This window comes from Chaetomium strumarium, assembly GCF_033439665.1.
Source record: "Chaetomium strumarium strain CBS 333.67 chromosome Unknown B0T15scaffold_1, whole genome shotgun sequence".
Classification (NCBI taxonomy): Eukaryota; Fungi; Ascomycota; class Sordariomycetes; order Sordariales; family Chaetomiaceae; genus Chaetomium; species Chaetomium strumarium.
In genome coordinates, this window is record NW_026944429.1 from 3,974,214 (window position 1) to 3,989,065 (window position 14,852).

At 58.6% G+C, this 14,852-nt stretch overlaps 6 protein-coding genes across 6 annotated transcripts; 3 read left to right on the plus strand and 3 right to left on the minus strand.

The window, feature by feature from the left end:
- Positions 1–727: 727 nt before the first annotated feature.
- Positions 728–2,708, plus strand: B0T15DRAFT_41460 (uncharacterized protein). The gene is made up of 3 exons (XM_062865445.1): positions 728–1,589; positions 1,686–2,019; positions 2,089–2,708. Exons 1-3 carry the CDS (start codon positions 1,086–1,088, stop codon positions 2,487–2,489), a joined length of 1,239 nt encoding a protein of 412 aa, XP_062726317.1. The 5' UTR covers positions 728–1,085; the 3' UTR covers positions 2,490–2,708.
- A 145-nt stretch (positions 2,709–2,853) lies between these two features.
- Positions 2,854–4,712, minus strand: B0T15DRAFT_518766. The gene has a single exon (XM_062868388.1). The coding sequence runs from the start codon at positions 4,494–4,496 to the stop codon at positions 2,928–2,930; it is 1,569 nt and encodes a 522-aa protein (XP_062726318.1). The 5' UTR covers positions 4,497–4,712; the 3' UTR covers positions 2,854–2,927.
- Positions 4,713–5,030: 318 nt separating this feature from the next.
- Positions 5,031–5,759, plus strand: B0T15DRAFT_387706 (DAD family protein; the record flags this gene model as incomplete). Its single annotated transcript, XM_062864402.1, has 4 exons — positions 5,031–5,333; positions 5,417–5,474; positions 5,569–5,632; positions 5,693–5,759. 4 exons carry the CDS (start codon positions 5,031–5,033, stop codon positions 5,757–5,759), a joined length of 492 nt encoding a protein of 163 aa, XP_062726319.1.
- Positions 5,760–5,947: 188 nt separating this feature from the next.
- On the minus strand, positions 5,948–7,139 carry B0T15DRAFT_507207 (GRASP55/65 PDZ-like domain-containing protein; the record flags this gene model as incomplete). The annotated part of the gene is made up of 3 exons (XM_062867633.1): positions 5,948–6,763; positions 6,832–6,915; positions 6,972–7,139. The coding sequence occupies 3 exons, from the start codon at positions 7,137–7,139 to the stop codon at positions 5,948–5,950; spliced, it is 1,068 nt and encodes a 355-aa protein (XP_062726320.1).
- A 264-nt stretch (positions 7,140–7,403) lies between these two features.
- On the plus strand, positions 7,404–8,880 carry B0T15DRAFT_41523 (RNA cap guanine-N2 methyltransferase-domain-containing protein). The gene is made up of 3 exons (XM_062865455.1): positions 7,404–7,662; positions 7,736–7,834; positions 7,901–8,880. The coding sequence occupies exons 1-3, from the start codon at positions 7,571–7,573 to the stop codon at positions 8,472–8,474; spliced, it is 765 nt and encodes a 254-aa protein (XP_062726321.1). The 5' UTR covers positions 7,404–7,570; the 3' UTR covers positions 8,475–8,880.
- B0T15DRAFT_41535 (Dopey, N-terminal-domain-containing protein) lies at positions 8,530–14,673 on the minus strand. The gene is made up of 6 exons (XM_062865457.1): positions 14,437–14,673; positions 14,239–14,366; positions 11,781–14,179; positions 11,498–11,727; positions 9,994–11,447; positions 8,530–9,929 (listed from the first exon to the last, which is right to left on the minus strand). Exons 1-6 carry the CDS (start codon positions 14,528–14,530, stop codon positions 8,586–8,588), a joined length of 5,649 nt encoding a protein of 1,882 aa, XP_062726322.1. The 5' UTR covers positions 14,531–14,673; the 3' UTR covers positions 8,530–8,585.
- Positions 14,674–14,852: the final 179 nt, after the last annotated feature.

A 14,852-nucleotide genomic window follows, 5' to 3' on the forward strand; every position in this document is an offset into this window, starting at 1 on the left:
ATTTGAATGTGACTGGCGGGCGGAATAAAGCGGTAGATTCCGGTGTCTGGGGAGTCGAAGATGATAACCACAAAAGTGATTGAGTTGTGTTCATCACAGCAGGAGCGATGAGAGTCGATCATGAATTCATGATGGTGCAGCACTCGTACGTAGTTAACCCTAACCCGCACGCGCCCAGAACGGAGTCACCTTCCGAACGCCGCTGGCTGGCAGTGATGCCAATCTGCCAACAACCCCGCTCGAGGTGCAGCTGACATGCAGCTGACATGCAGCCAAACATGCAGCCAACATGCACTTCCTGCCATACGCAGCATACAGATTGGCGCGTCGTTGATAATGTTGCGAGAGCGATAACAGTCGATCCCTAATTCAGCCAGGACCCGGACCGGCCCGCTCGGTTTCACGCCCTAGGCCGCGCCGACGATGCCAATGGGTGAGCTCGCTTGAGAGTGGTTTCACGCCCTCGGCCACCAAGGATCGAGCCAGCCGCGCCTGGACCATTTCCAGCAAAACCACTGTGTCTCTTCAAGTTGCTGATCTGGATGTAGGTCCTACCTCCCAAAGAAATCCCCTCGTCGATCATCCTGGGTCTCGAAGAATGTTCGGATTGATGACGCCGTCCCTATCCTTGCATTCTTTCAACTTGACTTCTTGGCCGCTCTGGGCTGAGTATCAACCAGCGCGGTCGGCCACCCCCGCCCCCAAAGAATAAGTGCCAGCCAGAGCTTCCAACTACGCCGGGAGCGAGTGTCTATTGCGCTGGCATGGATGGATTGTTATATACGGCCGATTTCGGGTGCGGTCTGGACTCTCTCATGTCTCCCGTCTGAGATGTGGCCTCAGCCCGTGTCAACCCGAGGCCTCACCCTTCGTCCATCTGGTCAACCACATCCCGGACTGATGGGGAATCATAGCTGCCTTGTCGCGAGGTCGAATGGATATAAGTAATCTCGCACTTCGTGTAACGCAGGCTTCTCACTGGGGATGGACAAGCGCCGACATCCGTCTAACCCCCGACCCAGATTGTGCTGGCACAATCTTCTCCTTGTCGTGCTCACTCAGCCCGTCTTATCCCTGCCCAAGCCATGGCAAGCACACCGAAGTCAGCGAAGCCTGCACAAGGCAGCGCTGGGCAACGGTCCAAGAGTAGTACCACTGCGGGAAGTAGCAACTCGGAGGCAGACGACACCATCTCCTTTCGCCTGCTAAATGAGGGTGACGATCCCCTCGCCAACCCACACCTGGTGGAAAATGTCCCCTCCAGGGACCCTCGCTACAGGGCGGTTGCCGCCTGCATCAAGCTTGCCTTCGCCCTGCTTCGCGTCGACGACGCTCAGTGCCTGACCGAGATGGGCAAGGAGGCCGTGAAGGACCTGGACTCGCGGTTTGCCCTTTTTCATCAATCTGCCAGCAAAATGTCGGATTGGACCATGGCTTGGTGGTGCCGGCTCAACATGGAGTTTGTGAAGGTGCAGTTGAACAACAGCAAGCCGTGTCTAGGCTGGTTTGAACCGTCCAGCAAGTGGGCGGCTAGGGGGAGGGATCGCTGGCAACCCAGCGACGCGGGCGTTATGTTTCTCAACAAGTTTGTAAGTGCCCTTATTATTCCAGTCCCAGACCATCCCTATACATAGGAGTGAGAATCCTGTTCTGCGCAGATAACTTACCCTTGCGTTACCGCAAAGGCGATTGAGTCTATGGTTATGGCCAAGGCGGGAAACACTGCGGCGCACCGGGAAGCATACGATCGCTTCCTGTTACTCTTCGGCATTGCCATAGCGCGCGGAATGGTAACCTGCTTCCTGCGCACCCTGGTGAGACCGGAAGTGCCGATTGAAGGCCCCAAAGGCCTTGACCCAGGCTGCATCTGGGAGTATCGTGTGCTTGGAGGATTCATCAAGAACCTCGAAGCGCCGTGCCATGCCCTTCGCGACCGCCAGGCTGGAATGCTGTGGCTCGAGACTTCGGGGCGCGCGCGACAAGTCAAGGCTCCAAGCTTCGGTGGGATCATCCCGAATGGTGAGTCCAAGGAGCCTTCTGCTTTGCACGTTGCAGCTTGTGAAAATATGCTAATGTGTGCCTGCACAGTATTCCAATTGCCCCTCGATTTCGTCGGGGAGGCCGTTGCCGCCGGTGATTTGAGCTACCAGCAGCACCTCGAAATGGAGCACGTGCGGGAGAAGGCCAATCCGCGAGCTCGGTCACCAAAGGTAGTCCTCAAGCTCGGCGAGCACAAGAAAGCCGCTCCGGCCCAGAGCCATTCAGCAGGCCATCATCATAGCAGCAACGTCTCGGGTGGCGGCAGCACTTCTTCCTCGACGGGTAACTCTACTAAACCGCAAGCGGGACCGAACACCGCGGCGGCCCCCGCAGCTACCGGCAGAACCCTGCGGCAGCTTGCCACAGCCAGATACAAGTCACCGTCAGACAACAACACAGGCCAGCCGAATGGGAGGCCGAAGCTGGCCGGTAATCCCGCGGGGTTGTGATCCTTTTCTAACTAAGAGAACACCTGCAGTTGAGGGAGGGAACCTTCAGATCAGCCTAACGCTTGGTAGTCTCTTGGAGCAGGGCACAGGAGGTCTCTGGAAGCCGAACGCAAGCCTTCATAGTTGGTATCTGCCCAAATGAACGACCGAGCTTGCTACGGCAGAGGCCCAGGATGAAGATGAAGTCAGGCCATTCGGTGTTTGGTATGCGAGCTGAAGAGAAGGGAAGGCAAAGCACAGAAGCTTCTCTAGAAGAACAATGGCAGGGGTGATGTTGGTTGTCACGTAATGTAGTAGTTCGCATACACAACGGAGTTGGTCTCGCTCTCAAAATTCAATCTCAATAATCCCGGATCAGTTGACGATAAAGGGGCCAACATAATAAGTGATGTATTTTGTCAAGGTACGCATGCAAATCGAAGTAACACGAACACCGACTCAGGAAACAGGAGAAACGTGAATCTGCCAGTAGCTCCGCCAGTCGAACCACTCATCCTGCTGCGTATCGTTGCCACCCTGGCCCGGCTTCCACATGCCCAAGACAGTGCCCGGATCATACTTGGGGAACTCGGCCTTCTCCGCGAGCAAGCCGCGCTTGGTGCCGTCGGCAAGGAACAGCAAAAAGTCCTCGGCGACGTGCACGTACTGCCTGAGCCCCTGGTACACATTGATGGTCGCGCCGGTGGTGAAGCTCAGGAGGAACGGCTCGATCAGCGGCGCGTCCGTCACCGAAGGGTGCGAGGTCCCCAGGGAAGTCATGAACCACGACGGGTTGCCGCGACCGTTGTTGTCCGTGACGATCCCCTCGACCGTGTCGAAGTGCGCGCGGCCGTAGAAGATGCTCGTCTTGCTGCTCCACGAGTTGCTGTGGACGACCAACACGGGGACGTTGATGTCCCTGTTCAGCGGTCCGCTCTGCTTCCCTGGATCGAGGATGATGGCCCCCTTGAAGGGCAGCTTGTCGTTGGGCCAGTTCCTGAGGGCCTGCAGCGCGCCCGTCGCGCCGTAGCTGTGACCTGCGATGATCATGCCGTCCGTGTTCAGACGGCCGGCCCACTTGGCAAGGTGCGAGCCTTCGCCGCGCGGGTTCTGGTTGAACACGTCGGTGCCGTGGCCGGAATTGATCATTCTGATGACCCGGACGGCCTCCTCGATCTCGGCTTCGCGGAAGTTGAGCTGCGCCGAGTGGAAGTCTTCGACGGACAGCTCCGCACCGTCGAGCGATTCGACCTCGGATACATCAAAGATCAGCCGCTTCCGGTCGCGCTGGCCCCTGGCCTTGATGACCGAGCCGGGACAGGAGCCGTCACGGTGCTCTAGCATAGCGACGACGTAACCCCTGGCGGCTAGCTCCCCGGCGTAGTGCGAATAATCCCTGCGACTGGAAGTAGTGCCGTGCGAGAAGACGATGACGGGGAATCCGCGCTGTTCTTCCTCGCGACTTGCCAGGACCTTTTGGCCGCTGTCTTGGTCATCTCCGTGTCGCGGGGAATCGGTTGCGGACGAGGGCCCCGGCCCGGGAGAAGCCTGGCTGCTCAAGGGGACATCGACGGCAGCCGGGATGGTAACGCTCCCTGCCAGGGCGCGGAGGGCGCCCGCGAAGAGCGTGTCCGTGAGCCAGTTATTGATATGCGCGGCTTTGGCATAGCCCTGGGCCCTCAGCGACAGCGGCTCGGGGATCCAGGTGTGTCTTCGTGCGTGAGCGTGGTCCGTAGTTCGGTGGTCGGCTGGATAGTACAGGGTAAAGAGCACGGTCTGCAGCTCAAAGACATCCTCCTTGGTGTCCTTGAAGCGCGCCGGGTAGGTTATGCGTGCTTGGGAGACGGGAGCTTCGATGTCGACGGCGCCGACTGCATACGGTCCTGTGTGTTGGGGCAGAGGATGCGAAAAAAGGGGCAACGAATTAAGAGAACGGTAGAGTACATATGTCAGACCCGCCAAGATGGGAATGTATCGCCATCTCAGGAAGGGACGGATGTTGTGATCCCAGGATGAAGGCTGAGCCATGTTTCCCACGTCGTCGAATGGGTAAGGCGGCTTCGTGATCAGATGATCGGGATGTGTAGACGACACGGCAAGATTCCACAAAACATAGCGACAACCGACCGTTATATCGAGCTATTTACATATGATGTCACAGGAGGCATTGTTGGCGATCATGCGTGATGATTCGCAGCTTTGATGAGGCTAACTGCCAAGTTTGAAGTACAACTGTGGTGTTGCTTGGCCATTGCAGTGGCATGTTTAGTGGAAAGAGCCAAGCAAGGGTTAGGGTCTATCTCCTTGAGATCGTGAAGAGCTCCACAGCCCGCACAGCAACCCCTTGCGGTGGGTCGTGCTCCGAGCCCCACAGGACAGGGATCAATGCAACAGCACTGTCAATTGCAGCTTCGTGGCCGCATCAGCTCCGGAGCATCGAAACGCCCACCACTATCAACTGAGCGCAACAGCAACCAATTTCACGAACGACGACCCAATTCCCCGTCCACGGATAGCCCGGAGCGATCAATCAGTACGAACGAAGAGCCAAGGCCAGGAAAAATGGCGCCCAAGCAAAGGAACGCCGCAGCTCACTCCTCCACCACCACCTCATCAATAGCAGCAGCCCCCTCCGCGGCAGCAACAGCACCACCATCCTCCGCGCCCGTTGCCGTGCCGAAATCCGCGATCGCCAAGACCACCCACGCCGGCAGCACCCAGTCATGGGACAAGATCGTGAGCAACGTGCTCACACACTACCTGGACACGACGCCGCAGCGGACCAAGCTGCTGGACGCCTTCATGGCCTTCCTGGTGGCGGTGGGGGCGCTGCAGTTCTTGTACTGCATTCTCGCGGGGAACTACGTACGTCTTCTTCTTTAGACTTAACTAGTACCGGGGAAATAAGGAGAAGAGAATGAATGGAGTTGCTGATGGGATTGGGACAGCCGTTTAATGCCTTCTTGTCCGGGTTCGCGGCGACGGTGGGGCAGTTCGTTTTGACTGGTGAGTTTTGCCTACACCTCACCCTGGGGCGGGATATCCAAAGAAAGGGAGGGACATAGGCAGTTGCTGATGACGGTGGCTTTACCTTCGGTAGCTTCGTTGCGTATCCAGACGACCGAGGCGAACAAGGGCGATTTCCCTTCCGTATCGCCCGAACGGTGAGTTGGCTTTCGACTGTTCCTTGCGTGGAAGATGGACAGAACTGAAACCTTGGACAGTGCCTTCGCCGACTACGTCGTGTGCAGTCTGATCTTGCACTTTTTCTGCGTTAACTTCATCAATTAGGCCGGCGGTGCCTCGGGAGAAAGGCCGTCATCGGCGGAGACGTATCTGATTTGTGTAATTGGGGCTGGTTTACGCTATATTCTTTTTGGGACTGTATCAGATTTGACTGGAGTTCGTGGTGTGACCTCTAAAAGCGACTTCGCCAGAGAAAACGGTTTATGGAATTCAGACTTCGACTGTCTAGCTGCTCAGTCTCCCCCTTCTTCTTTCGGTGGTACGCTTCCAACTCTGGGTGGCGCTGCCCTCGGGGGGCCTCCCTTGGGCGGCGGCGGCAATGGCGAGCTTGTCCGACTCGGCGCATTGTCCAGTTCCCTGCTCTTCTTCTCCTGCTCTTTGAAGTAGTCATCCATAAGATTCGGCGCTCCATGGTGAGGCCTTTCCTTCTTTTTGCTCCTTGGCGGTGCGCTAACCGGCGCTGCTTGCGTGTCCGCCATCTGTGCTGGCACCAGGAAGTCTGCTGACGATGACGGAGGAGGAGGAGGAGGCGGCGTCGCTGCAGATGTCGGAACAAAACCACTAGGCGACGCAACTCTATCCGCTGGAACAAATCCGGCGTGAGCACCGGTAGCAGCAGTGTCCCCGTCAAACATGGTCTCTCCAGGCCCATGCACCGGCTCGCTCAGCGGTGCTGGTAGTCTGTGCAGCGCCCCGTAGCCCAGTACGCATCCCAGAGCGCCCTCACCGCCCCAGTCGCGGCTGGGCTGAATGGTGACCTCGCGCGTGACGTTGTACTCGTTGTTGTAGACGTACAGGCGCAGCGGGCGGCCGATGTGGTCCTCAACTAGCTCGCTCAGACCACCTTCTCCATGCAGCACGCCCTCCGGGGTGCCCAAGATGTAGTCGCTGTAGGGGAGCAGGCCGGCGACGTCGGCGGGGGAGTTGGCGGGCACGTCGAGGACATGCCAGATGTTCGAGACGACCGAGAGCGGCGTCCATTGCAGCGTGAGACCGAGTGACGCGGTGTCGGCGGGTACGGGGATGTGCAGCGCTCGCGTTCGCTGACCCTGTTATAGTAGCGAGGTATGTGAGATCGCCGACTAGGTGCTCAGGGGTTGGGCCAGCGGCAACTCACCTTTGCGCTCCAGAGGCCGAGCATGACAGATCCGCCAGCGCAATTGCGCACCTCCTGGGCGAACAGTACAGGGTCCGAGTCGTCCTGATCCGACGTGTCAGCTTTTGCGATCGCGTATGGGGACCACCTCGCGTCCATACAATCATACGCCCGTTGATGCCAACCACGAAGTCGAACCAGGGCTCAATCGCGAGCTGCAGGTTGGCGTTGCGCAGCACCTGGAACCCAAATGCCCCGCGGTTCGCCCTGGCGGCCGGCGCTGGGTCGCCATCAAGGCGCGATATGAACCGGTTGAGTGCGTTAAACATTCTATCCTTTCTTAGTGTCTGGTTCTACGGGTACTGTGTGTTGACTTGCAAGTCGAGGAGGACGTGTATTGAAGTGTCGAGATTGTTGCATGTGTCAAAGCTTCCCGTAACCCAAGCTCGAGCCAAGCTCTCAAGGTCCAAGCACCCCGCGAGAATGGTGGGCCGTTGGATCGCTAATAACCCTTGGTCTTGGCGGTCGAGACAATTACTCGGACTGTGCCGACCGGTAATCCGTACCGTACAGTACCGTATTGTACCTCGACACCGCCAACTTCGATAGACATGTGAATTATTCTATACATCCATTCATTCTTCAACCATTAGGTAGTAGTCTCAAATACCGGCACAAAAGGAGGCTTCCCAGCTTCCAGCAAATTGTATCCATCTAGTATCTCTTTCAATTCTTTCTAGTGTTCAGTTCCTACCTCCTCATGATGCTCCAGCCGGTTGAGGGCACACTGCCTCTCACTGAGGAGTGCCATCACTATGATGACATCCAGGAAGTCCCACGGGAGCTTCAAAAGTAAACTACAACCTAATTCTTCCACTGCATTTCATTTCACCTCTTCAACACATGCTGACTTCCCCCTACCCAGGTACTGGCACCAGCGCTACACCATCTTCAACTTCTACGACTACGGCATCTACCTCACAAACGATGCCTGGTTCGGCGTGACCCCCGAGCCGGTAGCCACGTATGTAAAATTTCGCTCCCCTCCTCCTCCTCACCACTTCACTTAACCCACTGACACCGTCTCAAGCAAGGTAGCCAAAGACATCACCTCACACAAGCACTCCCACCCGCGCAAGGACACCATCATCGACCTGTTCGCCGGGGCGGGCGGCAACACGATCGCCTTCGCCCTCTCGGAGAAGTGGGACCGGGTGATCGCGATCGAGAAGGACGCGGCCACGCTCGCGTGCGCGCAGAACAACGCGGCCGTCTACGGCGTGGCCGACGCCATCACCTGGGTGCACGGCGACAGCCTCGAGTACCTCGCGCGTCTGAAAGGCGACGGGGCGGGGAAGGAGGACGTGGACCCGTCGCTGCAGATCGACACGTCCAAGACGGTGCTCTTCGCCTCGCCGCCGTGGGGCGGCGTGGATTACCGCTGGGACGAGGTGTTCGACCTCGGCACCATGGAGCCGTACAACCTCGAGACGCTGCACAATGCCTGCCGGCCGATGGAGCACGCGCTGTATCTGCCGCGGACGAGCGATCTGAGACAGATTGCGAAGCTGGCGCCGGATGGCGAGCGGATCGAGGTGGTGCAGTACTGCGTCGAAGGCGCCAGCAAGGCCATGGTGGCGTACATACCAGCGGAAGAAGAATGAGCAATCCCATCTCACCAGCAATCAAAACCAAACCCCCTTAAAACAGAAAGGCAGCCGGTATTTCCTTTCCATCTATTATCTACGGTATTGTGCAGGCACCGCCGCAAAACGCTACAGCGCCCTGACGATACTCCTCTCATCAAACACATCCCTCACCAGCGCCGCCACACATGCCTCCCAGTCCACGGGCGCCATCGCATACGTCGACTCAAAAGCATAGATGCTCAGCTGTGCAAAGAACGGCCTGAGCACCTTAGCGACCAACTCATCCTTCCTTTCCATCGAAACATCATCACTTATCCCCCCGGGCATGCCAAGAAGCGGCCGTCTATGCGTCGACGTAGACGGCCCTCCTGCTCCTACCGCCACAGCGACTTCATTCGTCGAACCTTGCTGGTTCAACGCGGCATTCAACTCCTCACAGACCTCGTCGACCAATGCGACGGGCTGGTACCCGCCATCACCCACAAGGGACTGGCCCCGGTACACGGCATCAATAGTATCCGTGACAAACAGCCACTCGTGCAGCTGGAACTCGTCGGGCGCGACACATACCAGCAGGTCGAGCAGCTTGCACGCCTGCAGGACGGATGCGTTGCCGTACGTGTCGGCGGGCGGCGAGTGGTCGGGCGCGACGATCGACGCGATGGCCGTGTGTAGTTCGGCATTGACCACGGGCCAGAGCGGCGCCAGGTGCACGGGACTGGTGCGCAGGACCAGCGCCCGCAGGAGCATGTAGACCTCGGCGCGGGTGGTGGACGAGGGCGAGGAGGTGGCTGTCGCTGTGAGCAGCTCCGTGGTCTTTTCGACTATGGCGGGGAGGTCGGCCACAAAGGCGTCCGCCCCGCAGGCCAGGATCAGCGTGGCCATGCGGCGGAGGTTGAGCTGGGTTTTGCGGTCTGCTTCGAGGCGCGCCGAGGTGGCGCCGACGCCGAAGACGATGCCTGCCGTTGCGGGCGGCGTGAGCCGGGAGACGAGCTCGGGCATGCGCTCCTTGTCGGCCACTGTCCATTGCTTGAGGAGGGGCAGCCAGCCGGAGTGGACCAGCGCGAGGCTGGCGCCGAAGAAGCGGGAGTCGTTGAAGGCGTCGGAGATGTCCTTCTTCCAGGACTTTTGGTTGTTGGGCAGTCGGGCCAGATCTTGGAGGAGGACGAGCATGGTCTTGGAGACGGTGTCAGGGAATGACTTGGACCGGAGGGCTGGACCAATGACGTTTGTCGAGATGGCCGTGGCGGCCGTGAGAATGCGGTCGTTTTCAACCAGGATCTTTGGTAGATTGGGCACGATGGTGGATAAGATGCCAACAATGTCGTCGGCTCGCTCACTGGGTAGTCTGACGGAGGATTGCCGAGGCTGCTCACTGGGCCGCTTCTCGGAAATGTTGGACGATGCTGAGATATCGAAGCTGGTTGGACGAGTGGTGAAGATCGCCGTGAGCAGGCGCAAGAACAAGTCCTACAGAACAGTGGTTAGCCTTCCTTTCACTTACTCAGCCGGCCGGCTCTGGGAAACCACTTACCGCCAGTTCTCGGCGCATCTTCCGCTGCTCCCCGAAGTTGGTATTGTCCACTTTCTCGCCCAGAATCGCTGCGAACTCGAGCAAGCTCGGCAGCGTCTGGCGATGTGGGAATGGGTTACCAAGCAGGTCCTTCAGGAAAGCCGTGCAGTCCTGCCAGATCTCGTCCATGGTATCATCCTCCAGCGACCGTGTGTAGTCTACCAGGAAGATCACCAGGTCCGTATCCTGCAGCTCGATGGTAAGCGTCGACCTCCGCGACGGGTCAAGCGCTCCGGGATTCGTCCGGCTATAGATGGCGTTGAACAGCGCCGGAATAGTATGCTTCGGCCGCGACCCGTCCAGCGCAGGGAGCAGATGGAACACCTCGGCGGCCTTGGACTGGTCCGCACTATCGAGTGCAGCGCGCCATATCCCAATCGCCGTCTCCAGGCACTCGAGCGTCTCGGCGGCGAAAAGATGCTCCAGCAATCTCCTCGCCCGGTTCCTCATGCGCAGGGACGTGTAGTTGAGCGATGCGCCCGACGTGGCGTCCTGCCCTGCCGCGTCGCTTCCTTGACCCCACGACCAGATGGTGAAGCAGATGCGCACGGCATCCTGGAAAGCCAGCAGGACGGTGAGCCTGTCGTTGGCCGTGGCGCTGCGGGTCTGGGGGGCGTCAGACGAGAACACGCCCGACACCATGTTGCCGAAGAAGCCTTGCGGTTGGTCGGGGCTCTTGACAACCTGGGCTCTGGCCTCTTCAGCCAGTAGCCTGTCGTGCCCGTTGGCCAGTACCTGCTCCAGACCGTTCAGGAGAGAGATCAGCGTGGTTTCGGGCCCGCCTGCACCGTGCGAAGACAGATTCTGGTCGGTAGTACGGAACAAGCGGCGGAGGGCGGTGAAGGTTGCGTCGATTTGGCCGCAGAACGTCTCGACGAGCGGGATCAAGACCTGGAAGACGGATTCTGCGTATAGCGGCAAGCATTCGGAGAGGAAGCTGATCCAGCTGTCCAGCACAGGCCGGCTGCTAGGCGAGCTGAGCCCAGCGAGGATGCACTTGAGCAATGTCGGAGGAGGCGGCTGCATAACCATGTGCCTCTCGCCTGTTAGCGACACACGGGAGCTCCTTGCCGCTTCAAGATTCCCTATACGCTTCTCGCGACTGGGCGAAGTAGGCCGTTCCACGGGGACCAGCTCGCGGAGTTTGAGGGAGGCATAGACGACATCCAGGAGGAGGACCTGGACGTAGGGATCGGGACCGTGGAGGGACTGCTGGAGTTTGTCGATCAAGTTATTCTCAAGATGCAGTTTTGCCAGCTGCTCGGCGAATGGGTTCAGGAGGATTTGGTGGAGGAGAGTCAAGGCTGCGCGGTGAAATCTGGAACATCTTTCCCCCGAGAACTTCCCATACGCTATGCATTGCAAGCAGACATGGACGAAGAATTCCTGGAGCGTGATGTCGGCATCCGTCCCAGCTTCGCATGTTAGCTATAAAGACAGAGAAACGTGGACGAGCAGGGCTTACTGATTTCTGACAGCGGCGGATAGCAAGCATCCGATCGGACAGACCTCTTCGCGAGAACCCCCCAGGCTGGTTCGGGCACCCAACGCAGGACGCTGGAAAGGGAGCGGACATAGTACAGGGCCAGATCGAGGTCATCATTCTCGCCATGGTCTCCGGAGCTTGACGTGACCTCTTGTCCCCGCATAAGGAATGGTAGCTCGGTGAATTTTGTGATGAAGATGCCGAACAGCCTGCGCATCCCCGGTTAGTTGAGTAGAGGGACAGAGGATCCTGGCCTGCTCACTTGTCGATTCCGACGAGACTGTTGAGCCAAGTCTTGACCGTCATGAACAGCTGCGTCCTTTCGTCGGCGAGTGCATCCAGCATCAGGAACACAGGCCGGGTTAGCATGACTTCGTAATGGTCCATTCCCGCGAGACGCAGCGGAGCCTTGACCTCGCCGTTAGTGGTCTTCGGTCCCCTCCGCTCTGCCCCCGAAGGGTTGTCCTGCAGGGTATGCGTCCAGAGAACACAGAAACTGCGCCCAGCATCGGCAGGGCGCTGGGCAAAGGTGCCGGTAGTGTCGTCATGGAGCATCAGGGCGCAAATGGCAGCCTCCACATCCCTGTTTGACGGGGTAAGCGCGCTCTGGAGGAGCCAGAGGCTGCGGACCGTCTCTACGTGGTACTTCGGCTCGGATGCCGAGAGGAATGCCCAGGCACGCCGCACAAGCGGGTCGACAAGGTCTGAGAGCTCAAGGGATGTGATCCTGTTCGCCGAGTACAGGTGTGATGAGAGAGAGAGGATTGAAGAGTAGGTGCTAAACGGTATCGGTGTGTCGGAAGAGAGGGAGTCATGAAGCGCGGCAAGGAGTGGCTTCGGGTCAAATGGTAACCTCTCGGGAACCTTGGATAATAGCAGAATGAGGATCTTGCTTTTCACGGCCGCCTCGGGTCCTGGCTCTCTTCGCATCAGAGACGAGCAGTTGAGACTGCATGCCTTCCGTAGCAGAAGCCCAGCCAGGTTCTGTGGGGATAAAGGAGGTGACGCTGCGTCCAAGCTGCCTTGGTCGCTAACGTAGAAGGCCTTGATCCTCTCCAGCAGCTCGGTGCTTGGTGAGTCCGCGAGGTCTCTTGATTCGACCGGAGGAGCAGATTTGCTCGCCGTGTCTGATAGAAAGGCCCGCTCAGGGACCAGCTCGAGCAAGCTTGCGCCGATGCTCAGGACCGTCTCTGATAAATGGGAATCCAGCCAGGGCGGTGCATCTCCGAGCTTGATCTGGCCCCTTGCCTGCTCCATCATGCACAGGATGGAGAGAACGGTAAGGGGGGCGTGGATAGTGATCATCTCCTCTTCCCTGACGTTGAAGTTTGTTAGAATGAACCTAACCAAATCGAGCTTTGCTCTGCGCTCGGCAGCGGAAAGGCCGCCAGGACCGATAGCCTGCGCCATGAGGGCGAGTATTTCGCCGTAGATCAAGCCACTCTCGACGCCATCGAAGAAGACGCTGGCGCTCCGAAGAACCTCCGTGAACTCGGCTTTGCTGGCCGCCTTCGTCTTGAATTCCCTCACGCTGTCCACGATGGGGAGGAAGAGCTCGGGCACGACAAGGCCACCAATCTCCCATCTGTCCATCAAGGACAGGCACATGCGGTAGGGTCGCGCTCGCTCCGCAGGGTTGGCATCTCCATCGGACTTGATCATGGCGAGGAGTGCACGCGTCAGAGGTTGCAAGCCGAACTCCTCAAAATAAATCGTCCTTGAGGAGAAGTAACCATGGGCGTGAGTCGAGGAGGCTGGAGTTGGGGAGTCCGGCGCGCCATCGTGTTCAGCGGACGCTGGCGGCTCAGGCCCGAGCAGCCAGGACCACAGTCGCCTGTTGAGGCTCATGTCTCGTCGCACAGTCACCCCAACGGCTGCCCTCAGAAGAAGCTCCAAGTCGCCGGCCTTTGCTTTACTCTGCAGTACCTCAGAGTGCAACGGAAGGTGGGTGACGAGGAGATCCAGATAGCCACGCTGGATGAGAAGCTGATCATCAGCAAGCCCGGCAGCAAAGCAACGGATGAGCAAGCCAGGCTCTGGCGTTGTGACCAGCTGGGACAGCTTCGAAGAGGTCTCTGTATCGGATGCGCTAGCCGACTCTGGCTGCAGGGCATGACCCAGGCGTGGGAGCGAACGCAAGAGGTAGGCCAGTGCGCCTGTTCTCCGGCTGTGCCCAGTAATGGAAGCTAGGAAGAAGCACTGCCAGAAGAAGTCGTCGCCGGTGGAGTGCGCCTCGGTGATCTCATCGCTTCCGGGAGGACGAATGGTGGCCTTGAAGCGCTCGATCAGCTTGAGCGTGCGATCGAAATCCTCGCTGGTTTCCTCCTCAAGCCCCGGCAACAGTGCAAGCACGACAGATTTCATGGCCGGTCGCAATGACCGCGGATCGAGGTCGAGGAAGTAGCGCTCGATGAGATCGAGGAAGGGGGCGCGCACAGTGAGCGAAGCGAACGACAAGACGGAGGCAAGGCCCGGGAAGTAGAGAGGCAGGTCCCGCGACAGGCCATCTTTCCCGATGACGGAGAAGATGTAGCTATAGACCTCGAGGGTCTTCTGGTGGACGCCGGAAGGGAGCGAGGGGTTCAGACATTGTGACAATCGCTTTGCGACGGTTGCCTTGGCGGGAATAACAGAGATGGACGACGGTCGAGCTTGGAGGGCCTAGTTCCTGAATTAGAGCCACGCTGCGCAGTGGAGTGTCATAGGTCCGAAAAGCGCACCTTGAGGAGGCGGTTCAAGAAGGATATGTAGTCCGCCCATTCTTGTAGCGCGGTGTCGAACAGCGCCAGGGCTCTCTCAACGCCGCTAGCGTATTTGCGGTAATGCTTGTCCTTTGGTGGCACATCCTCTGGAGTGCCATTCAAGTGGTCAGCAAACCATCTGCGAAATAAAGTAACCAAAAATAAGATAGGACGTACCGCTCCCCAGCTGGTTCCTCCACTGTCGGGGCACGGGCGAGTCGCGGCCAGAGCTGTCAGGCGAGGCTGAACGGCGACCAGGGTCAAGCGCCATGGCTAATCAGGAGGTTTCCCGGTATGCTTTTGTCGTCCCAGGGCATTGCCGGTGCGGATTCCGGGCTTCGGATGCCGTACGTCGGTGTGTATCCGGGGGACGGCCCGTTTTCCGAGTTGAAGCTCAAGCGACGTTGAATGACGGGAAGGGTGTTCAAGAGGCACCTGGGCCATCGCTATTGGCACAGTACTACTGCCTGCAAGGTCCCGCTATTCAATGCCAACGATGCTCGGTGATTGGTTCCCGCACCGCTAGCTCACCCCTGTCTCCAGGGGATGGGCAAGGCTGAACTCGCTATCTTATCGCTCCCCAGGCTGTCGTC